Here is a 25,503-nt window from a genome sequence, read left to right on the forward strand (position 1 = left end):
AGGCTTATTTTGCCACAGATTTTAATTATCTCATTATGACCCTGGAGTTGAGAGATTTATAAAAATTGAAAAAGAAAAAGAAACCAAAGGGGAACACTGAAATTAGCCATTGGTAAATTAGGACTTTATTAAAATTAAGTATCTATTCATTGGTAGATGAAGACACCAGTAGAATAAAAAGGCCACTCACTGAGAAAAGAAATCTGTAATAGACAAAACTGACAAAGGGCTGATATCCAGAATATATAAAAAACCATACCCACAAGGCATTTAGAAGTTGGCAGTAGACTTAGCCCTCCAGGAAAGGATATACAAATGACCCCATCAGCCTATGGCAAGGTATGCAATACGGAGCTTAAAAGCCACCGTTAAGGATCACTGCGCACCCACAAGGTGGGGTAGACCTTGGAAAACAGCGTCAAGTGTCAGAGGCACAGCCACCGTGTCAACTGGTGCAACCTCTGCAAAGGGTTTGGCAGCGTCTGCTAGAGGTGCGCGTGTGCCCACCTTACAGCCCCGAGTTCACGCGATGAGTGGGTTCACGCACCCAAGGCCTCGTACTAGATGTCTTTAACACTTGATTCCTTACAGCCACAAACTGGAAACAACACAGACCCCATCAGCCATGATGGACACACATTCACACCTCGGAATACTAGGTGGCAGGGATAAAGGACATTGTCCACTGCACGCTGGAATGTGAGTAAGTCCCACTGAGGAAGCCAGGCAGCACAGCACACATTGCAAAAGTTCAGTTTTGTAAAGATCAAAGCAGCTGAAACTGAACCATGGGATAGAAACCAGGGGGGTGGGTTCCTTGGGCAAGGAGGGCCAGGGGTTAAAAACAACAACAACCAAACCCAGCTATCTAGAATATGAAGTCTAGAAGTCAAAATCGTCTCCCTGTTGCATTGAGAATTTGTTCTGCTTTGGTTTTTGGAGGTAGGAAGGTTGAGGACAGGTAGTATGTCTAAGGAGCCCCTACCTTCCTCACGACACCCCACTTTCTTTTCTGCCACCAGCCAGGGGCAAGTCTACCCTGAGACTGAGGCACAGTGGTGATTTCCTTTTGGCATCACATAAGATTTCCACTGGCAACACTGCTTTTCGTTTTTTTAATTTTACTTCTCAAGTATTTTTTAAACTGTTACTATATACCAAGTGGACTGTTCAAAGTATGTAATTATTACTTAGTGTATTACCCATTCATTTATTCAGCCTATAATACTGGCTTCTTTACTGAGCACTTAGTATGTGCCAGATAATAAGCTAGATTGTTAATTCTCACATGAACCCATGGAAAGGGGAATATATTTGTCCGCACTATAGATAAGGAAACAGAGGCTCAGAGAGGTTAAATGCCTTGTTCAAGGTCAGAGCCATGTCAGAGGCTTTGAATCAGAACTGAGATTCAAAGCCAGATCGTCCATTATTCCAAAGCACCCCACTTAGTCGTTGCTAGGGACCTCCTTAAACCCAGTCACCTTGAGAGACTGATAGAAACAGGAGGCTTCTTAGGTCCAGACCTGAGGCTAGTGAATCGGAATGTCTGGCCCCCGGAGTAAAATATCCCACAGCGGTTGTCCGGAAACCTGGTTCGGCCCCATCTCTCCCTACCGAGCCATACTCCTGGCCCTGCACACAGTAGGCACACACAACCTGCCTGTAGACGGAAGCAGATGGCTGCGTGCGTCACTCCCGGTCCGCTGGGGAAGTGGGGGAGCCCCTCACTTTTTCCTGGTCTCTGAACAAATGTAAGCCCCCTCCTCTGGGAAGCCCTCCTTGACCACCCCAGCCTACCCCCCGTAACTGCTGACCCCTTTGCTTTGCCTTAGTTGCCCTCCTTGTGTCTCTCTGTCTAAAATACGGAGTAAGATAAACCACATGGAGTTATCTTTTCTGGGGGTAAAAACTGGTGGAAAATGGGCTCTTTCGTCCAGTCCATTGAAGCAATTCCCTTTACCAGAGTGTCAGCTCCAGTAGGGCTGGGGGATATCTGCGTCGTTCACAGGCCCATCCCCAGACCAAGAGTAGCACACAGGTGGCCACACTGTAAATGACACCCCCCCCCCCCCGCGGAGCTCGCAGCCGACACACCAGCCCCCACGTGGAACCGGAGGGGCCGCGGCGCCTCCCGGGACCGCGCAATCTCGGGCGCCTTCCCGGCCGCGGCGGCCCGGCTGCGGGGTGGGGCTCGCCGTCACCCATTTACTAGCCTCGCCCCTCCGATGGGCGCGCCGTTAATGAGATTAGCAATTAAAAAGCGGGCGAGAGGCAGAGGCGTGGGGCCATCCCCTGGCCGAGCCGGGCGGTACGGCGCTCCTGGCGGCCGCGCACCCGCCGCGCCGCGCGCCGAGCCCGGGGGCCATGGAGAAAACGCGGCCGCTGTGGGCCACCCCGCTGCAGTTCGTGTTCGCCTGCATCTCGTACGCCGTGGGCCTGGGCAACGTGTGGCGCTTCCCCTACCTGTGCCAGATGTACGGCGGAGGTGAGTGCCGGCGCCCGGGCTGCGCCCACCCCGCCAGACCGGCGCGCGCCCCTGCCGAGCCGGGGGCCCGGGGCGCGCTGGGCTTGGTCCCGTGTTGCGTGCCAGGAAACTGAGGCTCAGAGAGCGAAGCGATTTGCCCAGAATCACGGAGCCCGGAACTGGACCTAGGACATCCCAGTCCACAGCTGGAGCCCTTTTCCAGAGCGCCCTCCCGAGCCCTCTGGGGGGGCCAAGCGCCCCCCAGCACCCCCTGCCACCCCGGTCGGTCAGGCTGCGGCGCTTGGAGCAGCAGGAGCCGTCAGGGACACTCTTTTCCTCCCTCCGGAGAAGTGGCGATGATCTGACTGCTAGTGTGTAAACCTTACGTTTAAGTGTAAAAAGTGAGCAGGAAATTGTGTTGTTTAACAGAAACTCGTTATACAACTTTCAGATCCGAAGCATATTCCTGGCAGCATGACTTGAAACTCAGGATAAAATGATCTTGAGCTAATTGGTTTTTTTTTTTAAACTTTTTAATCACAAGATTAATTTGGGTTTGGAACCACAGTAGGCAGGAAGGCTAATCACTCTATTTCAGTTTAGTTCGTTTTTTGCCAAATTGTCCTCACATTGCAGGGCATCCCAGTGCTTGCACTAGACAGGAGCACACCCACACAGCCTCCCCCGCCTTGCAGGGAGCTGGAGACACCTTCTAGGGCCCGCCAAGGGACCTCGGAGGAGGCAAGGTGGCAATAGAGGTTGAAGTCTCAGCACTAAAAAAGTTTGTGAATTATCCCATTTCCAGAACTTTACCTAAGTAAAATAGTTCTGAGAGAAGGCAGACCCCAGAAGGATGGCCTCCGTCTGTCTTTAAATAAGAGCAAGACGGAGACTTCCTAAGCCCTCAATTAAAGGGGACTGCTTCCCTGAGTTATGGGACCTGCACGCCACGCACGGTGCTCTTGGAAGTCATTAAGATGGTGTTTTCAAAAAAAGTATTTGAGTATTTTTTCACGTCATACATTAAACAGAGGGAGGGAAGTCAGATTCGAATCTGTATAAAATGGGTGCTCTTAATTATGTTTGAAACAATGCAGAAAAAAGGGAATGAGCAAAAACCTACCCAAGAGAATAAAACAATAGATATCTCCGGGTGGTTTTTGCTGACCTTTTACTGTGTGTGTGTGTGTGTGTGGTGTCTTCTATAATCAGCATGAGCTGTTTTTTTTTTCACAATAAAGGACAATGAAAGATGTTAGGTCAAAGTATTTACCAAATTTAAGCCATTTAAGAAGAATAAGGCTAAAACACTGCTCCGTCACTCTCACCCCCAACTCCCAGCTCTAAAAAAAGAAAAAAAAACTTGACAAAAGGTTGTACAGGTTTTTTAAAATAGTGCATTCTTCATCCTCTGACTCCTTTTACATTTGAAAGGCATATATATTATATATCGTAATTATGTGAGGTACATGTGTTCTCATATGCTGTAAACAGCTTGAGAATTGACTTTTGAAAGAACTGTCAGCATGAGATTCCCACATCATTCTGTATTCAGCGCACCTACCCGCAATACCTTTATCCTGGCTACACGTTTCCCAAACATCAGGTCAAGTGAGCCGTACTGCCACAGGGCTATTCAATCCCTTGTTTCTAACAACACCATCACCTGAATAGTCTGCAGGTTGACACTGGTAGGGAGGGGTAGTTCTCAGGTAGAATATAATTGACCCTGGAACAACATGGGGGTGAAGGTACCCATCCTCCATGCTGTGGAAAATCCCGATATAACTTACAGCTGGCTCTTTGTATCCATATTTCCTCTAGATCCACGGTTCAGCCAAATGGGGATTATATAGTATTATTGGATTTACTATTGAAAAAAGTGTGCATATAAGTGGATTCATGCCGTTAAATCAGGGTTGTTTAAGGGTCAACGGTACATATAAGTTGCCGGGGAGATGGTAAGACCTTCAAGACCCAGGAAAAGAAGGAAGAGATCTTGTACCTGGTACAGAGTCCACTTAAGCTGATAGGTGGACAGGTAGATGGATGGGTGATGGTTGAGCAGAGAATGGATACTGGAGAGAGGATGGATTAGGGGGTGGGCGAGTGGATGGATGAATGGATGGATCTAGGGTGGACAGCTGTACTTAGGTGCGTGGCATCCTCTCAGTCATGTGTCTGCAGATCAAGGACTAACTAAAGAGTTTATCCTGTCTCACTGAGCATGTGGCCACCCAACACCTACCCCTGTTCTCACCTCATCTTCCAGCACGCCCTCCAGTTTCTGGAGGAGGCTCTTGGTTTACTGAACACTCACTCTGCCTGCACACTTTGCTCAAGCTACTCTTCCACCTGGACGCTAGCCTGGGGCACTCCCAGCACTGGGTCTGAAGGACTGCACTCTGTTCTAGAGTTTCTGTCCCGTCTCTGTGAAGTGGTGGGGTCAAAGGAGGCGCCCAGTCAATGTCTGTTGAATGAAGAAGGCTGATCTGTGAGGAAAAGCTGCCGAGTTTGGGAGGCGGGGGAGTGGGGGGCTTTCGCGAGCCTTTCACTGCCCAGTGATGTCACCTACAGTCAGTGACGTGTGTTTACACTCCCATCCTGTACCTGACCGCTAACCAACCACATCATGAAAAGCTCTAGTGGGGTGTCTAACTTCCCTCCGCACAGAGCCCTGGCTTCCACCACCCCTACCCCTCACCCTCCAGCCAACAAAGAGCTTGTTTATAAACCGCAGAGCCAGGCCATGCCCAAACACTCCCCGGAATAAAAAGGATTAGGGTCCCGCTCCTCTCCGTCAGGCTCTGCCCGTGGCCAGGGAGGCTGGTTTCCTGCCTGCTCTGCGGGCCGGGGGGCACAAGGAATGTTAATTCTGAAGATTACAGGCCAGGTGCTTACAGAGCCCGGGCCCAGAGCAGAGGAAAGGCAGCGGAAGGGGCTGCTCGCAGTCTGCGCTCGGCGAGGCCAGCAGGCCTTGGCGGCTGTGCCAAAGTCTAAGGCCGTGGTGTTCGGGAAGAAGTCAGGATACAAACGTGTTGCATCCTAATGTGTGGAAAATGAGTGCACCCACGGTTGACTTTTATATAAATTTTCTCTTCCTCGACGGCTCAGCGGGTAGAACAGGAGACACAGGACCCACGGGCTCAATCCCTGGGTGGGGAAGACCCCCTGGAGGAGGGCATGGCAAGTCCACTGCAGGACTCTTGCCTGGAGAATCCCATGGACAGAGGAGCCTGGCGGGCTACAGTCCCTGGGCTTGCAGAGTCGGACGCGACTGTGCGTGCTCAGATCATGGAGGAATATCCAGTTATGTGGCTAATGGAAAGGCGGATTATTTTTTCCCCTATATTTTCCCTATATGATATTTACCCCTTACAAGGGGGCCAGTTAGGGGACACCTGACTTGGCAGTAGGAGAATGGGACTTTTCCTCAAAGCCCCTCCTGCTCCTCCCTGGTACTTAGACCTTTGCATCTCAGATTTGCCCACCGAAGCGTCTTGAACTACTGGCCCCACCCCTAGAGATTCTGCTATGGAGGCCTGGGGGAGAGGGCAAGCTGCATTTCTGACAAGCTCCTAGGTGATGCCGGTGGATGCTGCTGGTCCGTGGACCACACTTTAGAGGAATCCCACCCCACCAGGGCACTAGCTGCTGGGAGCCAGGAGAGGGGCTCCATTCATGCGGTGCTGGCTTTGGAAGGACGAGCAGGACTTAATTCATAGTGTTTGCTGGTGTGCGATGTAAACACACTCGCACGATGGCTGCGTCAGATGGCAAGTGTGGTGTCCAGTGTAGTGTGGGGTTTGAGGAGACATGCAACTCTTGACAGCTGGTGTGAGCGGGCCCCGGCACGCCTGGAGCCACGGCCCTCTGGGCAGCACCCAGCCTGGGACTGAGCCACAGCGGGTCAGTCCACGGATGGACAGGCGGACAGCACGACCACTGCTCCCCTGTCCTGTGGGTGCATGGGTGCGTGTGCGTGCGTGTGCGTGCGTGTGTGCGCGTGCGTGTGTGCTCAGCCTCTGGCTCTTGATGTTTCTGCAGTGCTCCTGGACGGAGCAGAATCCTGAGTTTCAGAGGCTGTAAAGTGTCAAGCACAATTTGGCAAGTAAGCTTGAGATGCTGGGTCCCAGGCGTCAGGAAATGTGGCCGGGCGGTCCCTTGAGAGAACACATCTGTGGCTCATCCTGGGGATTCTGGATTCAGTCCCAGTAGCAATCAAGCTCTTGGGCTCCTAACACGTGCTGGGCACCTGGAGGGTGGACACAGGGGACTGCACAGAGATGCCAGCAGAGTTAGCTTGGGGTTAGGCTGGGCCCCAAATAGGGAAGAACGTTTGTATTCTAGCACAAGTTAATCACTAAAGGGATGTTGCCTTAAGCTTGAATTATACATAATGAGCCATTTCTGGGAACCCTGGCTCCCAGGGTAAGAAGCATCAAGCTAAAATAGCTTTGTTTAGCTCACAGGAAGGACTGTCCAGGTGGCTCAGTGGTAAAAAATCCACCTGCCAATGCAAAAGGAGACCCAGGAGACGTGGGTTCGATCCCTGGGTCAGGAAGATCCCCTGGAGGAGGAAATGGCAACCCACTCCAGTAGTCCTGCCTGGAGCATCCCCTGGACAGAGGAGCCTGGCAGGCTATGATCCGTGGAGTCGCAAAGAGTCGGGCACGACCTAGCGTCTGAGCACTCACAGCTCAGAAACATCCTGATCAGGCCCACGAGTGAATTGGCTGCATTGCTCTTGCCGCCCTGCCCCACAACCAGGCTGACCGGAAGCAGGAAATGCTTGGCTTTACTCCCTCCCCCTTACTATAAAAGAGCCTGATTTACTCTGGGCTTTGAGTCCGGTATCTTCTCAGTCCACTAGCTTTCCAACCAGAGTCGCTATTCCTTGCCCCCGCAACTCATGTTTCCATTAATTGGCCCGTCATGCAGTCAGCAGTGCAAACTTGGAGTGAGTAACAGATTTTGCGTGGGGGAGTGTCTGAGTAAGGCCCTAGCAGCCCTCGGGACCGCTTGTCCTGCGCACCTGGGCTTCAGAATTCTCCAAAGCAGTACTGGCTTCTCCAGCGCTTGGCGTTTGGAGCTAGGAATTGATATGTGGGATCCGATGGACTTCATATAGTAAGGTAAATCACTCTGGTGTGTACAGCCGGAAACTGTATTTCCTTTGGGTGTGGGGCTTTTCCTTCAAAATAAGGCAAGTTGTCATGTATGTGAGTGGGCTGCTCTGTTGGAGAGAGGAAAGAGCTGCTGGACTTCTGCCTGGCTCGTTTGCCTCTTTGCTTTCTGTTCTTTGGTGCAGATTGATTTTCGGCTGCGGTGCATCCTCGTTGCGAGCCTGGGCTCTAGGGCACGTGGGCTCTCCTCGGACCAGGGATGGAACCCATGTCCCCTGCATCGGCAGGCGGGTTCTTTACCCCAGGACCACCTGCTTCCTCGGATGTTAGCATTTAGATGGGCCGTCTGTATTTTGTCTTGACTTTCGGTCTTTAAAAATGGGAAATGTTTCAGCTATCCCTAAAGAAAGCTTTCCGAGGCGTGTTTTGGATGAGTGATCTGATCACAGCTGTGAGTGGAAGCTGAGGCCGGTTTACTGTACCCCCGAGTGGCCACGGTACCTGTTAGGATCTCCCCCTCAAGGAGCTTAGGTGGGGGAACCCGGGGGCCCTGCGCGCCGGGTACTGCCACCCTTGCTGTGTCAGTGACGTTGCTTGTGGCCTCCTGTGTTGTTGGCATATGTAAAACCCCGAGACCAAACTGGAGGGTTTATTTAAGATTTTCTGATTGTCTTTGGGGTTTTTTGTTTCATTTTGTTTGGCCCTGTTCCTCCACTTACAGCCAAATCAAATTGATGATATTTAACACCCTTAATGATGTCGCATGGAGGAGAGTAATAGAAAAGAAAAAAACAAAAACCTCCTCTTATCCCAGGGATAAGAGAAAGGTTCCTCTTGGTTCCTGAAATCACCAAGCGCCCCAGCCCAGCATTCAGCCTGGTTGTTTGGTGCCAAGGAGAAGGCACCCTTTTGTAGTTAGAGACAGTCCACTGCTATGTAGGTCTTAGGGTGGCTCTTCTGTGAAGAATGGGAGGAAACGCTGACACTCTCTGCATGCAGGCGTTTGTGCTGTTACATCAGAGAAAATAAGAAAAAGAAGGTAAGGAGAGTGAGGACAGGTCGCTCCAAACCTTAACTCCTCCAGCTGAGCCCAGGATGGCCCCTCCTTCAAGGGATCAACCAGAAAACCCCGTGTGAGCACTGGGACACCGGGACCTGGTCTGGTATCACCCTCTAAGACCCGACAGGGCACCAACTGGGGCCAGAAGCCACTCCTGGCACAGGGCAGCTTGCCTTACCCCGTCACCTCCTGGGGGCCTCAGTGTCAACCACCTGCTGGCTGGGTTTCTCGGACGAGTTTATTTGGAAGGATCGTGACCCCCTTACAAGGAGGCTCTCCTACACCTGAGCCCACTTGGCAGTATCACAGCTGAACCAAATTGGGTCTCAACGAGGGAGGCCCGCTCTTATTCAAATGTCGCTTATCAGTACGTCCTAGCCGGGCTTTGAAAAGCGGACCCAAAGCAAGAGAGTCTGAACAAAATTCAAGCAATTCAGCAAAAACCATGTGAAGACCCTTCTGAATTTTTGGAAAAGATTTATCAGGCCTACAGACACTATACCAATACAGATCCTGAGGCCCCTGAAAATATAAGAACGGTAAACTTGACCTTTTTTTGGCGGGTGTTAGGGAATACCTTACAGCAGGAGAAAGTTGCAAACATTCGTGCGTTTGGAATGAACCCTTCTCAGTTGGTAGATGCTGCTTCCTAAAAGGGTTCAACAGGGAACAACAGAAGAAAGAAAAGGCAAAATGAAGTGCCACTTTTTTGGAAGTGGCACTGGATTCCGTCAAAGGGGAGTAACTCAGAGTTCAAAAGCCTGGGCGCTATACTACGCTCTCCACAAGTTTGCCTCCAGCAGCTCTGCCTGTCCAGTGAAGTAAATGGTCATTTCATTGTAACTGGAGACGTGTCAACCTGTTTGTTTAACTTTGTCCGAGTAAAAAGTCACAGCTAACACGATTTGCCTCACACTTCTGTCGGTGGCTGGGCACTTCTCTACGTCTCATCAGGCCTGGCTCACACGGCTACATTTGCTGGTGGGTCAGCTGGGCTGGAAGGCCCCCCACGTGTTGGCAGCTGGACCCCTTGGCTCTTCTCCGTGTGGCCCCGCATCCCCAGGTGGCCTGTGCCGGGTGGCCTCAGGGCTGGGCTCCAAAAGGATGAGGCTGGAGCTGGAAGGCATCTTGAGGTCTGGAGGCTCTGTGACCATCATGGTGCCCCCTTCCCCACATTCTAGTGGACAAGCTGAGTCCCAGGGCCCGCCCAGACCCACGAGTGGAAATAGACTCTGCGTCTCTGCAGGAGCGGCCTAGAGCGCGCGCGCGTGTGTGGGGAGGTTAGTCTCCCCCACTTTTGCCCTATTGACATGCAGGGGAGCAGGCTGTCCAGTCTCAGGCCTCTGTCAGCCTCTCTCTGATGCCAGGCTCTCCTCATACAGAGCCTGAGTCAGAATTCTTATATAAAAGGAGTTTGAGGAATAGTCCAGTTGGAAGAGGGTTTGGTGAGTGGACTTGTTCTCAAACTGATCACAAAACAAAATTCTTTTATTGAGATTTTTTTGCATGCAGAAAAATTAGCATATTTTGGTGTACAGTTACATGAATTTCGACCAAAGCAGGCAGCTGTGTTACCAGCACCACAATCATGCCCCGTGTAGTCAGCCCCTCCTCACTCCAGCCAACCCCCGAAGCCACAGCTCTTTTTCCCTATAGTTTTGCCTGTTTCAGAATGTCCTGTGAATGGAATCTCACAGTATGTCGCGTCTTTTGAATCTGGTATCTTTCACTTAGCATAATGCTTTTGAGATTCTCCCATGTTGCTGCTTGGGAGAGCTTTTTTTTTTTTTTAATTTGCTGAGTACCATTTCCTTATGTAGATATACCAGGGTTTATTTATCCATGCACTCACTGAAGGACAGTTAGATTGTTTCTAGTTTATAACAGCTGTGGATACAGACACTGTAAATGTCAGTGTGTAGGTTTTTGTGTGAATGCAAGTCTTCATTTCTCAGGAGTCAATACCCAGGAGTGGGATTTCTGGGTCATATAGTTCACGTGTGCTTAACTTCAGAAGCAACTGCCAAGCTGCTTTCTAGAGTGGCTGGACCATCTTACAATCCCACTAGTGATGTATGCAATGGCACCCCACTCCAGTACCCTTGCCTGGAAAATCCAATGGGCGAAGGAGCCTGGTGGGCTGCAGTCCATGGGGTCGCTAAGAGTCAGACACGGCTGAGCGACTTCACTTTCACTTTTCACTTTGATGCATTGGAGAATGAAATGGCAACCCACTCCAGTGTTCTTGCCTGGAGAATCCCAGGGACAGGGGAGCCTGGTGGGCTGCCGTCTGTGGGGTCACACAGAGTCGGACATGACTGAAGCGACTTAGCAGCAGCAGCAGTGATGTATGGGAATTTGCACATCCTCCTCAGCACTTGGTGTCGTCAGCATTTTCTGTTGTAGGCATTCTGTTAGGTGTATGCTGTCATCTCGTGGAGGGTCAGATAATGCATTCTCCTAATGGACACCATTTATGGATTTTCTTCAGTGAAATGTCTGTTCATTTTTGTACATTTTCGAATGTGGTGTTTTCTCATTTCTGAGTTTTTATTAATATCTATTCTGGATATAAAGAAACATGGATGTCTTTGTCAGATGTGTTTCCCTGATGCTTTCTCCCAGTTCCTAGCTGGTCTGTTTGGTTTCCAGACTTCTTTCATGAAGCGCAGTTTTAAAATGGGGTGCCGGGGTCCAGCCCCGGTGGATCCAGGGTGATTCGAAGGTGGGGACGGAGTTGGCGTCTTTGGAAAAATACATATTTAATCACAGATATAGAGAGATTAGAAATGGATAGTGCAGTAGGAAGATTAGTGGAGAAAAAGAGGCTGAATAACTTGGATTACGTGGAATAGCATCCATGCTCCAGATGGGAATTCAGCCAGAAAAACAGGAGCAAGAAAGAAGCGACATGGGGGAATCAGTCTTTCCGGAAACTGATCCGATGTCTTTATTTTGGGGTTAGCTTATATACCTTTTGTTACACATAGGGATGAATACAGAGTCATGCGGGGGTCAGCAGTCCTGACCTTTATCAAAATCAGGTGCTTCACATAAATGTATAAAAAAAGGTCTTAGGGATATTACATCATCTTCTGGCCATGAGTGAGACCTGCTGACATTTTATGATCCTTTCTTTCTGATAACCAAAAAACTGATTTTTTCCAAGGGTGTTTTTTCTTAAACCAAGCACCGCCCTCCAAATAAAGTTACATTCCTATAGGGTGAGGGTGTAGTGAGTTACAATCAAGAAAGGAATTTATTTAACCCAAGGTTAACATGATTAGTCTTAAAGGTTAATACTTATTTCTCCTATATGCTTTAAGGTTAATACTTATTTCTCCTATATGTTAGTTATATTCATTATAAGGGTAGGGAACATGGAGATTTAGCAGCAAACATCAGCCCAACAAATGAAAATCCTTTCACCAATGCTCCCCTTAAGATCTATTTAGTCTTAAGATATGATAAAGTTACATTCTTACATAGCAAGGACACAGTGATTTATAACAAAGCACAGTGATCTATTACAAAAGAGAAAATCCATTAACTCAAAAAGTCTAGTATTGCTAACATCAAAAACTACTGTATTTCCTTTTCTATATTCCAGATACATTGATTAATATATTCCCAAGTGCCTAAGGATATGGAGGCCTGGCGGCAATCATTGACTCAACAAGAAGAAAAAGCCCTATGCTAATTAAGACTCTCCAAATACTCCAAAACTCTCTGTGCTGTTTATGGTTAAGAGGTAGTAAACAATCATGTGGCAGGAGTATGGATAATCCTGTCACACAAGCTAGTCTGTCAGCAGAGAGGTTTGACCTGAGACATCCTTGTCCCACCCAGAGCAGGGAATTAGCAGCAATTATTGACACAACAAATGAAAAACCCTTCAGCAATATGATTCCTAACCATCCCACTATACTAATAATTTCTAATTCCCCAAAAGAATTTGCCTTTAGTAAGTCTAAAACATCTCGTGCCTCTCAGGTTGGGAGGCTGTAAACAATCACATGTGGCTGGAATGAACCTATACAGGCGGGCTAGATAACCTTCAGAGGAGTCCATAAGCTGAAACACTCCTGTCACGCCCAGGAATTTTTATTGCCTTGGAGCTGCAGGTTTACTCCTTCTCCGAGAGAAACGGTTATGCGGGAGAGCCCCCCGTAAAGTCAGAGGTGTAGGTGAGAGCATAAAACAGACTCTGGTTTTGGGATTAGATGCTCAGGAACGGGGTTTCCTGAGGCTTGACATGCCTTTGCGTATGCCAAGCCTCCTTCCTCATGACCTTTGCCATGGGTAGAGTTCCTCACGCTGGCAGCCCAATATCTTATCAACATTTATCAATATTTTCTTTCACAAAAAGCTTTTCTGATGTTGTATCTAAGAAATCTAGGCCTAACCCAAGGTCAGAAAGACTTTCTCTTGTGTTTATTCTAGAAGTTTTATAGTTTTCGGTTGTCCCTCTGGTCAGTGATCCATTTCAAGGGCCTTTTTTTGGGGGGGTGAGCGGTATATAAACTGTGAGATATGGGTTGAGGTTCACTTTTTCTGCATATGGATGTTCAATTGTTCCAGCATCATTTGTTGAGAGAGTGATTGTAGACCAGATCCACTGGGATTGTGTGTCTGTTGGATGGTTGGGTGGTGGGAGGGGGTAGTAAAACCCACTGAAGGGCAGGGCTGAAGAGCCCTCATATCCCCATCTGGGCACCAGGCCTTGAATTTCCAACCTTCCCACGGGCAGTGGACCATCAGACAGGCCCTGTGAAAGAGAACAACGTTCTGTGGACCTTGCCAGGCCTCGCGTGGTTATTGTTTAACATCTTGGGTGAAATGAAGCTTTTCTTACAACCACTGAAGGTTGCTCCAGGCAGGCTGTATCAGCACAGCCTGTAAGGATGGTGTCTGTTGGGCAGGAGCCCCCCATGGCCTCTCAGACTCCTTGCTGTCGAGAGGAGCCGGGTGAGATGCTGAAGCCAGGCGAGGGCCTGGCAAAGTCCAGGAACGAGGCGGGGGATTCGCTGTCTCCCTGATGTGAGCAGGGAGTTTGGAGCTGGGTATGCAGCGCCCTGCTGGTGTGGGGCCTGCTCTGGTGAGCACACGCTTGCACCTTTCCGAGGTGAGAGGGTCGGGCAGGGGTGGGCGGGGGCTCTGCGTGGCCTTGGTGCCAGCCACCTCCTTCTGGGATTTCTATCCCGAGGAGATAAACGCACGGACCAGGCTTTGCTTGCGATGGCAGAAGACCGGCAACAGCCTAAGTGCCCAGGGACCGATGAGGAATTGTGGGCATGCTCTCCTAGTGGAATGTCCGTGGTGTGGTCTGGAGAGTGCTCATGAGACCCTATCGGGGGAGACGCGTGGGCTACAGGACAGCACGTGCATACAGTGGAGGCTTTAAAAAGAAATCTATTTGGCTGTGTTGGGCCTTGGTTGCTGCACGTGGCATCTTGTGTTGCGGGATGCAGAATCTTGTTCTTGTGGCCCACAGGCTTAGTTGCCCCGCGGCATGTGGGAATCCTAGTTCCCTGACCAGGGAGTGAACCCGAGGACTCTGCATTGGAAGGCAGGTTCTTAACCACTGAACCACCAGGCCAGTCCCCAAGGGAGCATTTTTGTGAATATTCGATGTGTCGATGAACATATGGATTCTGTTTACCTTAATCCTTCCAGAGCCAGTTCCTTCTGTAAGCAGCCCTTAATCCCTGCAGCTGTAGGGTCAGGGTTTTCTTTTAATCAGAAGTCCTGCCCTCCTCTCCCAGTGAACGTTTCTTCAGGTCCACTGCCAAGGAGCCAGGAGCTGGGGGAGAGGTGTCTGAGGGCGTGTGGAGGAGGAGGAGACGGGACCAACAGCAGAAACTGGGGCAGCTGGGCTGGGCGCCCCCAGCAGGCCGCCAGCCTCTTTCCATGAGTCTGCGGGTGGGGGTCCTTTCTTGGCTCTGTTCACTCACCCTGCTCCCCACCGTCACCAGGGGTCCTTGTCTGCAGATGGCTGCTTGGGAACCTGTGGTTCACATCGCTCTCGTCATAGCGGCGGGCTGCAGTCGCTCAGTCGAGCCTGACTCTGTGCGACCCCGTGGACTGTAGCCCACCGGGCTCCTCTGTCCATGGGATTTCCCAGGCAAGAATTCTGGGGTGGGTTGCCATTTCCGTCTCCAGGGGATCACCCGACCCAGGGATAGAACCTGCATCTCCTGCACTGCAGACGTTTCTTTACCACTGAGCCACTTGGTAACCTGTTATTAAAGTGAAAATGTAGGCTGAGGGCCACTGTATAAAACGGACATACATACAACAGAAGTGCTCCTTCGAGGGAGGCGGCGGCCTGGGTTCTGTCTGTTGGGGAGCCCTTGTCTCCACGCATGCCTATCAAGCCCCGGCTGCGTCTCTGAAGACATAGGCCCTGCGGAGTACCTGTGGCTCTCAACAAGCATGAGGCCACGGAAATTCTTCTGCTCGGGTGGCCGCTCGTGGGCAGGAAGCGGGGCTGCTGTTCCCCCATCCTCTGCACACTTGGCTCGGGGCCTGGCCCAGAGGAAGTGTTCAGTGAGACACCTGTTTAGGGTGACACCCGCTGTGGGGCACCATGCGGGCCTGTGACAAGCCCAAGGGAAGTACGTGGAGGTGGGTGGCTGTCTGGCCGGATCAAGGGGCGATGTGCAGAACAGTCAACCACTGAGCGGCCCGGGCTCTGACCTGCCATTAGCTGCTTTAGTAGAAATGGAACGGGGGTTTCTGGCAGAGGGGTGGGGGCAGCCGAGGCACTGAAGGCGCTCAAGGGTCTTGGGACAGGGGCAGTTTACCACGCAGGATGGAAGTATTTAGAAGCGTTAAGGACTGATGTGGCTGCATGTGGCCCATGGGTGGAATGGTGAGTCGAAAAGTAAAAGGATAGAAGGATGGGTGGATGGAAGGACAGACGAGTGCACAGGTGGGAGGGTGGATTCTGGGGCAAAGGGGAAATGCAGGAATGGATGGATGGGGCTTCCCTGCTGGGTCTCTGGTAAAGAATCCAGTGCAGGAGACGCGGGTTCGATCCCTGGTCCAGGAAGACCCCACATGCCACAGGGCACGAAGCCCCTGTACCGTGACTGCTGAACCTGAGCTCTAGAGCCCCGGGAGCCACAGCTATGAAGCCCGCTCACTGCAGCTGCAGAGTAGCCCCCACTCGCTGCAACCAGAGACAGCCCGCACGCAGCGACGAAGACCCAGCACAGCCAGAAGCAAACAGAACACATTTTAAACTGTGTTCAAACGTGGATGGACGAACGGAAAGTCAGGGGAAGGAAGCGGCGAGTAGAATGGGGGGGAGAGAGGGAGGGTGTGTGTGGGTCCCCGGGGGGAGCCCCGGGTGACGCCCGGCTTCGTCTCTGCCCCCCGCAGGGAGCTTCCTGGTGCCCTACGTCATCATGCTGGTCGTGGAGGGCATGCCGCTGCTGTACCTGGAGCTGGCAGTGGGGCAGCGCATGCGCCAGGGCAGCATCGGGGCCTGGAGGACCGTCAGCCCCTACCTCAGCGGCGTCGGTAAGTGGGCACCCCTCCGTCCCCTCTGGAACAGGGAAGTAGGGCTTCCCGGTGACTCCCCAGTGAAGAATCTGCCTGCCAACTCAGGAGACATGGGTTCCATCCCTGGGTGGAAAATACCCGCTGGAGGAGAAAGTGGCAGCCCACTCGGATATTCGCCAAGACTCGGACACCACTGAGTGATTTAACTCACGCTACTTGTGGCTTGCCAGTGTTCTTGCCTGAAAAGTCACATGGACAGAGGAGCCTGGCCGGCTACCGTCCAGAGGGTCTCAGAGTCAGGCGTGACTGAACGGCTGCACACACACGAGAAAGAGCTGCCCAAGACAAGAGCTGTGACCCCTTGTCTGGGCCCTTCCACCAGCCGTTGCAGGACCATACAGCGGCTCCTGCTAAGTACTGACGTCTCCCTCCAATCAGCGGGCACCTGCTCCCTGCTAGGCGCTGGCCTGTGTGGGTGTGAGCTCACTAATCATCATCACACCAGAGGGCTTGTGGGGTGCTGTTAATATCTCCGGTGCATGGAAGTAGGGGCCCAGTGAGTAGCAAGAGGGGCACTGCCTTCCCTCCGGCCTCCTGAGTTACTTTGAGCCAGTGTCTGGGGCGCCCTCGTGGGATCTTCGCCCGCCCAGCGCGGCCCTCGTGTGCCAGGCTCCCCTGGGAGCAGGACGAACTTTGGCCAGCAGTGGCCACGGTCTGTTCTGCTCACCTCTCCCACACCCACACCCACACACACACAGGCAGAAAGGGGAACAGGAAAACACAGGAAAGTTTCAGGAACAGGACGCGTGTGAACTGGCACGTAACTTCATCTCAGGTGCAGAAGAAGCGTGTCCAGAGGCCTCACACATCCAAGCGGAACTGCCCCCTCGTCTTGAACGGCTGTTAATTTTTAACACAGAGGTGTGTGGTTTTACGATCGGCCCGAGCTGTCAATCACAGAGGGCTTCTCCAAGGCAGCGTTTGCGGCCTAATAGGAAAAACACCAGCTGTGGCTGCCAGCCGGGGATGCTGGTGAATGTTTACCAGCCAGCTCTGCCAGGCGGGGTGGGGTAGGGGAGACCCGAGGAGAGGTCGCGGAGCGGGGCCCGGGCCCGGAGGCGCGGACTGGCTCTCCAGACCCCCACGCTCTGCTCCGGGTCCCCTGGCAGCCCGGCTGGTTCCCCGCAGGCCCGGCCGGCGCAGGGCAGCCCCCGTCCCCTCCTCGCCTGACACCGCTCCCAGGCCGCCCCCGCCACCACCGAGCAGGGTGTGGCGCCGGTGACCCCGCTGTAGGCAGGCCAAGGAGCGGGCAGCTGTGGGTGGCGTCTGGCGTCGGTGACGCGAGGCGCGAATCCCAGCTCCACCGCTTGGTAGCGGCGGCCTCGGACAGGCGCTGTGTGTTGGCTCCCCGTCTGCGAAGTGGGCCTGAGGTCGCGCTGCACAACGCAGCTGTAGCGCCCCCGGCTTCACGGCCGAGGAGGCGGGGAGGGCAGCAGGGGGCGGACCGACCCTTAGCGCTCGCGGTGCCAGGCCCCACGGCGGCCCTGCCAGGCAGAGCGGGCCCTGCGGCGGGTCCTGGCTCCGCGTGCTCCTCAGGGCCCCGCGTCCTGTCTCTGCAGGCGTGGCCAGCGTGGTGGTGTCCTTCTTCCTCTGCACGTACTACAACGTCATCAACGCCTGGGCCTTCTGGTACCTCTTCCACTCCTTCCAGGTGAGCGGCCGCGGGCTGCAGCAGGAGCAGGGGGGTGAGGGGCGCCAAGCCATGGGCGGCCAGGCACCCTGGACCGAGCAGAGGGCTTCTGAGCCGGGGATCCATGGACCCCTGCTGTTGTGTGCGATGTGTGCATACATTTTTGGGGAGCAGGCCCCCAGATCTCATCGGGCGCTCTCTGGAGGATGTGACCCCCTCCAAAATATTAAGGACCGCTACCTGCTGGGCCCAGGGGAAACTGTGGGGACAGATGGGGATGGGCCCCCCACTGAGTGTGACCGCATGGCCCCCCCTTCTGCCTCCTGCCTCTCACCACGCGTCCTCCCGGGTTTCTGACCCTTGCCACGTCCCTTCTGGTCCCTGCAAAAGTTCTAGAAGAACCACCGTCAACCTATAACACAAAGATGCACATTTGAAGCCTGCCTTTCTGATCATAGCCCTAGCTGATGCTCACTGTAGAAAATGTGGAAGGGACTGGGACTTGTGGCGAAGAAAGGACCCTAATTCCACACCAAGAGGGGGTCTTAGTGTCCAAAGCTTCCCCTCATGGCCTGTGTCCACACCTTTTCCTCATTGTCTGTCCGTCCGCTCCCGGGGCCCCTCCTCGTGCGGCCTCCTGCACCTCAGCCTCTTCCCAGACGGGGAAATATGGGGAGACGGGAGCCTGCTGGGGGGATGCCTGCCCCTTCGCCACTGAGCCAGGCCTTCACGAGCCAGACCCTGTCTCCAAGGTCAGAAGCCATGTGGCCTGGTCGTGGAGTCTGAACTGACCCCAGCTTGCGAGGCCAGTCTCTGGAGCACTTGAGCACACCCTTGAGCCTTCGGGGCCCCGCGAGTCAGGGGCTGGCGCCTCTTCTCAGAAGGTGCTCTATCCACCTGCTGTGGGAGCTTTCCACTCTGCCACGCCCAGGTCATCGGGTCGGAAAATGCCCTGACGGGACGGACTCTGCCCTGAGCTGACCTGTGCCGCTTCCTCTCCTGGCTCAGCCTCGAGTTCCGTGAGGACTGATCGCAGCTGTGCCTGCCCTCCACCTTCTGGGTGGCAGGGGGCAGCTCCTCTGCTCTCCCGCCTGGGGACCGTTCCCTTCCTCCGTGCTGGGCTGTCACATGTGGCTGGGCAGGCTGTGCGCCGCACAATGCCATTCCATCTTCGGCGTTGCCATACGTGCCGCAGGCATTATATATAGGCATCCTGAAGGCCGTTTTCCGAAAGTGGAAGCATTGTGTGTTCTTGTAACAAATCAAGATGATTTGACCATTTTCCAGAGGCAAAAATTAAGTATATAAAGTAAGGGGGGTACCATTTTCTAACCCTCAGAAGTGTAAAAGTCAGGGACTCTGGAATCACTCGGCCGTTCATTCCAGCCGTCACAGGTCCACATGCCCCTCCCATACCCCTCTGCCAGGAGGCCGCCTCCATGGTCCCATAGGAATGACGGTGCCTCCAGCTGCAGACGCTCACTCACACTTGCTCCGGGCCAGCTAGCGCCACCAGCACGTTAGAACTATCCCCTTGTGTAATCACGACCACACCCTGCAGTGCTGATGCCCCAGGTTCCAGAGGGGCCTTGCGAAGCTGGAAGGCTGGATGCAGCAGCCTGACCATGGGGTCTGTGCTCTGGTCCAACCAAGTCGGGCTTTCCAGCTTTTCCCCGTGGGAGCTCCAGGCTAAGAAGCATGTGAATGCAGGGATCTCAGCCTCCTCACCTAGTGATTCAGAGGGGGAGAGGCTGGGTTCTGAGAAGTGGTCAGTCTAAGTCCTTCCATACTTTAAAGCTTCTCCATGCTGGCTGCGTGCTGGAATCACCTGGGGGAGCTTTTAAAACTCTGAGACCCAGGCCCCACCCAGACCAGTGAAATCTGAGTCACTGCCGATACAGCCTGGGCATCAGAGTTTTTAAAGCCTCCCTTCCTCTCAAACACGTACGTGATTAAGTCATGTACGTGATTAAGTCATGTACGTGTAGCCAAGGTTGGCGACCAGGCTGTGCTGAACAGCAATGAATGGACGCAGTCAGTCCCCCGCAGGCCAGGTGGACCCAGAGGGGCTGTGGTCTGGGCTTCAGGTCCACAGGGACCCCCCCCACCAACCTGATGGGGGCACAGTCCTGGCTGTCACTCCACCTCGGTTTACTCCACGCGGCCTTTCTCTCCACGAGTCCTCCTGGCTCAGCAGTCCAGCCCGAGGGTCTGTGCAGGGTGCTGGGCCACGAGAATGAAAGTAAAAGCTGCAAGGCCTCGGATGTGAGGCCGGGAGGTCATGCGGCTTCACTCAGTGCCTCCTGTTGGTCAGACCTGGACACAGGTCAGCCCGGGTCACGGGCAGGGGCAGAGGGCACCACCTCTCAAGGGGAGTTGCTGGTGGTCACCTTTGGAAGCATTTTAGGTCAACGCTAGAAACCGGCTTGGGGGGATCGTTTTCTGCCAGGGGTCCCAGCAGCACAGGGCCTAAGCACTTTCCAGGTGACAGACGTGGGCTCCAGCTCCTTACCAGCGGAGTGGCCCTAGCCCATCAGGTAATGCTGTTGGGGCTCATTCCTGTTTCTTGTGAAATATAGGGGTTGAACCCATTGGGGTTAGACTTGCTTCTGTCAGCAGGGAGTTTTTATCTAATGAAATCTGATCCACATTGGGCTGGTTTTTGGCAGAGCAGAGGTGGGACCCTAACCCCCCTCCCTCCCCCAGCCAGTTCAGCACTTCTCTTTAGCTCTTGGCCTTGGGTTGTGTTCATCATACCGGCACCATTTCAGTTCAGTTCACTCGCTCAGTCGTGTCCGACTCTTTGCGACCCCATGAACCGCAGCACTCCAGGCCTCCCTGTCCATCACCAACTCCCGGAGTTCACCCAAACCGCTGCACCATTTAGGCGCTCTGGTTTCTAAGGGAGAGAGAACCCAGCTGGAACTGGCTGATGCAGAAGAAGCCCTTACTGGCTCTACCTGCAAAGTCCAGGAGTGGAACTGCTTCAGGTGTAGCTTGACTCAGGCTTAACAGGAGTCATCAGTACCTGCTCGTCTGTCTTAGATACAGAAGAAAGCTGTGGTGGGGACAAACCGCAGCCCCCTCGAACCTCCAGACACAGTGACTGTTGGGAAATGCCTGTCTCCACCCAGGTAGCGAGGGCAGGACCCAAGTCTTATTCCTGCTGGGACTTGCTAGGGGCTTGCGGTAATAAAGACCACCCAGAGCTGGTTACAACGAGGGAGTCCCATCGCTTGCATTTGACAGAGACTCCAGGGCAGGCAGAGGACTGGGGATTGTGCTGGGTGTGTGATTGGTTAGGGGAGGGTCTCTGGCTTTTTCCTCTTGGTCCTGAGTTGGAGGGAACACAGGTTCAGAAAGCTGCAGTCAGTGACCAAGTCCTGACCGTTCCGAGCTGATGACTGCAGGCGCTGCAGTTTGGGATCCTGGGCTGGAGGCTGTAGAGGTTGTGGGTCAGAGTTCATGGGTCATAGACGGTCTGGCCATTGTCCGTTTGATTCGGTCTCTCCCACCCACCGTAGAGCTGAGATATTTTCAGCAGACACCCACGGGATCGCTGGGAGTGTGGGGCCTCTGCCCAAGCCCCACCTGTGCCCGGGGTGGGGGAGAGCCTTTGGCTCCTGGTCTGCCTTCAGGAGCTCCTGCCCTCTGGGGACCAGCGACCTCCTCCAAGAGCCTCCCCTCAGGGCCGCCTCCCGTCCTCCCACCCCGACCTTTGGCCTCCACCCGCACCTCTGAGTGTAGCATGTCTTCTGACCCCACAGGACCCCCTGCCGTGGTCCGTGTGCCCGCTGAACGGCAACCGCACGGGCTACGTCGAGGAGTGTGAGAAGGCCTCGTCCACGCAGTACTTCTGGTACCGGCAGACCCTCAACATCTCGCCGTCCATCCAGGAGAGCGGGGCGGTGCAGTGGGAGCCGGCGCTGTGCCTCGTCCTGGCCTGGCTGGTGGTGTATCTTTGCATCCTGAGGGGCACCGAGTCCACCGGCAAGGTAGGGCTTGGGGGGTGAGTGCCCCGGGCAGCAGCCGGCGCTGGGGAGCGGGGGCAGACGGCAATGCTGGCTCGAGTCTAGCCGCCGGAGACGGGGTCCTGGAAGTCACAGCCCTGAATCTCGAAATGAGGACCGCCCCGTTCCCGGCAAGATGTGCATGTCTGTCCCGGTCCCCCGCCCGTACCAGCCAGGGCAGCCAGGCAGCTCGACCTAGTTTTCCTCTCTCTGAAAGCTTGTCACGTCAACATCATCCCCGACACGCACTGCACTCAGCCGCTCCCGCACCGCCGGGAGAGCTCCTAGAACTCGGGCCGACCCTCAGAGCTGCTGAGACGGTCCGTGTGGGGTTCCCCTGAGCACTGGGGCTTTCAAAGCTCTCCAGCTGGCCTGAGTGAGCAGCTGAGTCTCAGAACCTTTGGTCCATGCTGCGTTCCATGACCTAGAGAGCTGTCAGGCCTGGTTAGAAACCTTGTCTCTTCGGTGTGTCCCTAAATTTGTGGTCCTGCCAGAGTGGGGACGTTTCTTTGACCCGCTCCGTGTGGAACGTTTTCCTGGAGGGGTTCCCTCACCTCCCATCTCTCCGCAGCTGCAGCAGATGCTCTGGACGTGGGTGTGCCCCCCTCACGCTCAGTCACGCCTCGCAGTCCCTCCGTCGTGGGTGGGACACGCCCATTGTTTCAGTCTTCAGTCCTTCCCAGTAGGTCTCACTGTCCACTCACCTGAGGCTTTCAGAGGTGAAGTCCTGCCCAGGGGCGCCAAGCAGAGAGGGCAGAGCCAAGCAGACCCCGCTTTGCCCCAGAAACTCCCCGTCATTTTTGATTGCACACCTCCTGCTGGCCCACACTTTTCAGGACTTAATCAAGCCCAGCTTTTCCCTTGTGAAGGTCGTACGAGTCCACCTGGCCCCTTGCTCCTGGCCAGCCCGGTTGCCTTCTCCGGCCCCGCCTTGTGTCTCTAACACTGGTTGGTCTGTTTACAGCTGTGTTAGTGTTAGCGTGGCGCAGTCCTCGCTGTAGCCTGTGGCATCTTTCGATGCGGCGTGCGCGCCTCTCTCTGGCTGTGGGGTGCGGTCTCAGGAGGTGTGGTGTGCCAGTTTAGTTGCCCCGCAGCACGTGGGATCCTAGTTCTCCAACCAGGGATCAAACCCCTGCCCCAGAAGGCAGATTCGTGACCACCGGACCACCAGGCTAGTCCCCCCACTGGGTGTTTCTTGAGGCATCAGGACCAGAACTACCCACAGTATTTTAGGTGTCCGGTGACACCCCAGGACCGTGTCTAGCAGGTTATCTTTAGGTTTCCAGGGCCCTGTGATGGTCAGCATCTTAGTCCCAATAACCCCCATCTCACCACCAAAAAGTTGAGATTCTACAGCAGCTCACTCTGTCCCATCTTGAAGTTTGGAGGGTATTTTATGCTCAGAATAAAGGTTTCACCACTGGCCTCTGCCAAATTATCACGAACATGATCCAGAATATCCAAGGGCAGTATCTGCAAATGTGGAGACTCGTGTCCGACTTTGCGACCCCATGAATAGCAGCACGCCAGGCCTCCCTGTCCATCACCAACTCCCGGAGTTCACCCAAACCCATGTCCATTGAGTCGGTGATGCCATCCAACCCTCTCATCCTCTGTCGTCCCCTTCTCCTGCCCTCAATCTTTCCCAACATCAGGGTCTTTTCAAATAAGTCAGCTCTTTGCATCAGGTGGCCAAAGTATTGGAGTTTCAGCAATGAGGCCATCCCTTTTCCAGATCACTGAGAAAGTTGCTAAATGAGGACATGTCATGACATGAAAACTTAACTGTCTATTTCCTCGGCTTAAGCCATGCCCCTCTCCATGACAAAAGTACCCCAACAGCTGTTAGTCTGTGGCGTACAGCAGTGATTCAGTTATGGACATTGTTTTCATATTCTCTTCCATTATGGTTTATTACAGGATATTTAGTGCATCCTGGGCTAGACAATAGGACCTTATTTATCCATTATATATGTGTATATCTTATAGTTTGCATCGGCTCATCCCAGACTCCCAGTCCAGCCTTCCCCACCCTCCTTTGTCCTTAGCAACCGCAACTCTGTTCTCTGTTTTGTAGGTAGGCTCATGTGCATCGTATTTTAGATTCCACGGATAAGTGATATGACATGGTATTTGCCATTCTGACTTACTTCAGTTAGTATAACTTCTGGGTCCATGCATGTCGCTGCAAATGGCATGATTCCATTCTCTTCATGGCTGACTCATAGGCCACTGCTTCCATATGTCACGTCTTCTTTATTCATCTGTCGATGGGCATTCAGGCTGTTCCCACGTCTTGTCTGTCGTGAATAGCGCTGCCGTGAACGTAAGGGTGCATGTATCTTTTTTAATTTTAGTTTTGTCTGAATATATGCCCAGGAGTGGGACTGCTGGGTCACATGGCAACTCCATATTGCTTTCTCTAGTGGCTGTACCATCTTACATTCTCAGCAACAGTGTGGGAGGGCTCCCTTTTCTCCACACCCTCTCCAGCATTTGTTATGTGTAGACTTTTTAATGATGGCCATTCTGACTGGTGTGAGGTGAAGCCTCATTGTAGTTTTGATTTGTCTAGTGACTAGCGACATTGAACATCTTTTCATGTGCCCATTGTCCATCTGAGTGTCTGGGAAAATGTCTCTTTAGGGCTTCTGCCCATCTTTGGATTGGGTTGTGTTTTTTTGCTGTAGTTGTTACTGAGTCGTAGGAGCTCCAACAGCTCTGTTTATGGGGATGAATTTTGTTAAAGCCTGTGTGCTGTGTGTTGGCCTTCTTTGTTGGACTCTGCTTTCTTCCCTTCCAAGGTTTGTTTTTAGATTATTCACAAATGGTTTTCCCAAGTAGTTTAGGCTGGATCACACATCCAGCAATCCTTCTAGCTTCCCTGACTGGGGAGAGGTGAGCCAGCCTGGTCTCGACCTAAGAGAGCTGCCCAGGAAGCGTGCTGACCTCCGGGGGTGGGTGGGGGCTACCAAGGCCTGGCTCCGTGTGTCCTCCGAGCGTTCCCTGGTTACAGACACTGGTCACCCCTCCCCTGTTGTCTCTTAATTTCCTTCAGCTCACTAGCCAGATGCCCTCTCTTTCCACTTTCCCATTCCCATCTTGAACCTGGTTTATCTTCGTGTAATCTCATATGGGTGCATTACTCATCTCAAGTTACAATATCCTCACTTAAGAAGCAACATAGAAGACACACCCGACGTCTGCCTGCCATCCCCAGGGTGACAGGGCAAAGTGCCACTCAGGTGTCCTTGGAAATTCATGGGAAGATAGTGCCACACCTCAGTGGGAATGGAGGGCCGGGTGCAGCAGGGCTTGGGTCACTGGCTCTGATTCTCACAGGGGGACCAAACATGAAAGGAAATGGTTTTACTTAAAAAAAAAAAGAAAGAAACAAACCCCAAACAATCCCCTCCACCAGAGAAAATAACCAAGCAGACAAAAAAACGTGCAGAGTGTTTGCAAAGGGGCTCTGGTGCACATACGAGCTGATCTGCAGGAAAGCAAACTCCAGCCCCGTGTGGGCGTCCGTGCACTTGAAGGTCTCTACTGTAAGACTCTGTGGAAAAGCTGCCCAGCGTTGAGAGGCTACTTCCAAAGCTACCATGAAAATCAAAGATAAAACATCAGTGAACCCATGA

General features: G+C 53.2%; 1 protein-coding gene across 4 annotated transcripts in view; it reads left to right on the plus strand.

The window, feature by feature from the left end:
• Nucleotides 1–2,243: 2,243 nt before the first annotated feature.
• Nucleotides 2,244–25,503, plus strand: part of SLC6A20 (solute carrier family 6 member 20) — a 45,797-nt gene continuing 22,537 nt past the window's right edge. For 2 of the 4 annotated variants that reach the window (XM_068982544.1, XM_068982547.1), the window contains exons 1-4: nt 2,368–2,488; nt 16,040–16,180; nt 17,782–17,873; nt 21,620–21,847. In XM_068982544.1, coding sequence (XP_068838645.1) covers nt 2,368–2,488; nt 16,040–16,180; nt 17,782–17,873; nt 21,620–21,847 — 582 coding nt within the window. Of the gene's footprint in view, nt 2,312–2,357; nt 2,489–16,039; nt 16,181–17,781; nt 17,874–21,619; nt 21,848–25,503 lie in introns of those variants that run through there. The other 2 variants (XM_068982545.1, XM_068982548.1) reach the window with 2 other exon arrangements.

The sequence above is a fragment of the Capricornis sumatraensis genome, chromosome 10 (assembly GCF_032405125.1).
Source record: "Capricornis sumatraensis isolate serow.1 chromosome 10, serow.2, whole genome shotgun sequence".
NCBI classification, from domain to species: Eukaryota; Metazoa; Chordata; class Mammalia; order Artiodactyla; family Bovidae; genus Capricornis; species Capricornis sumatraensis.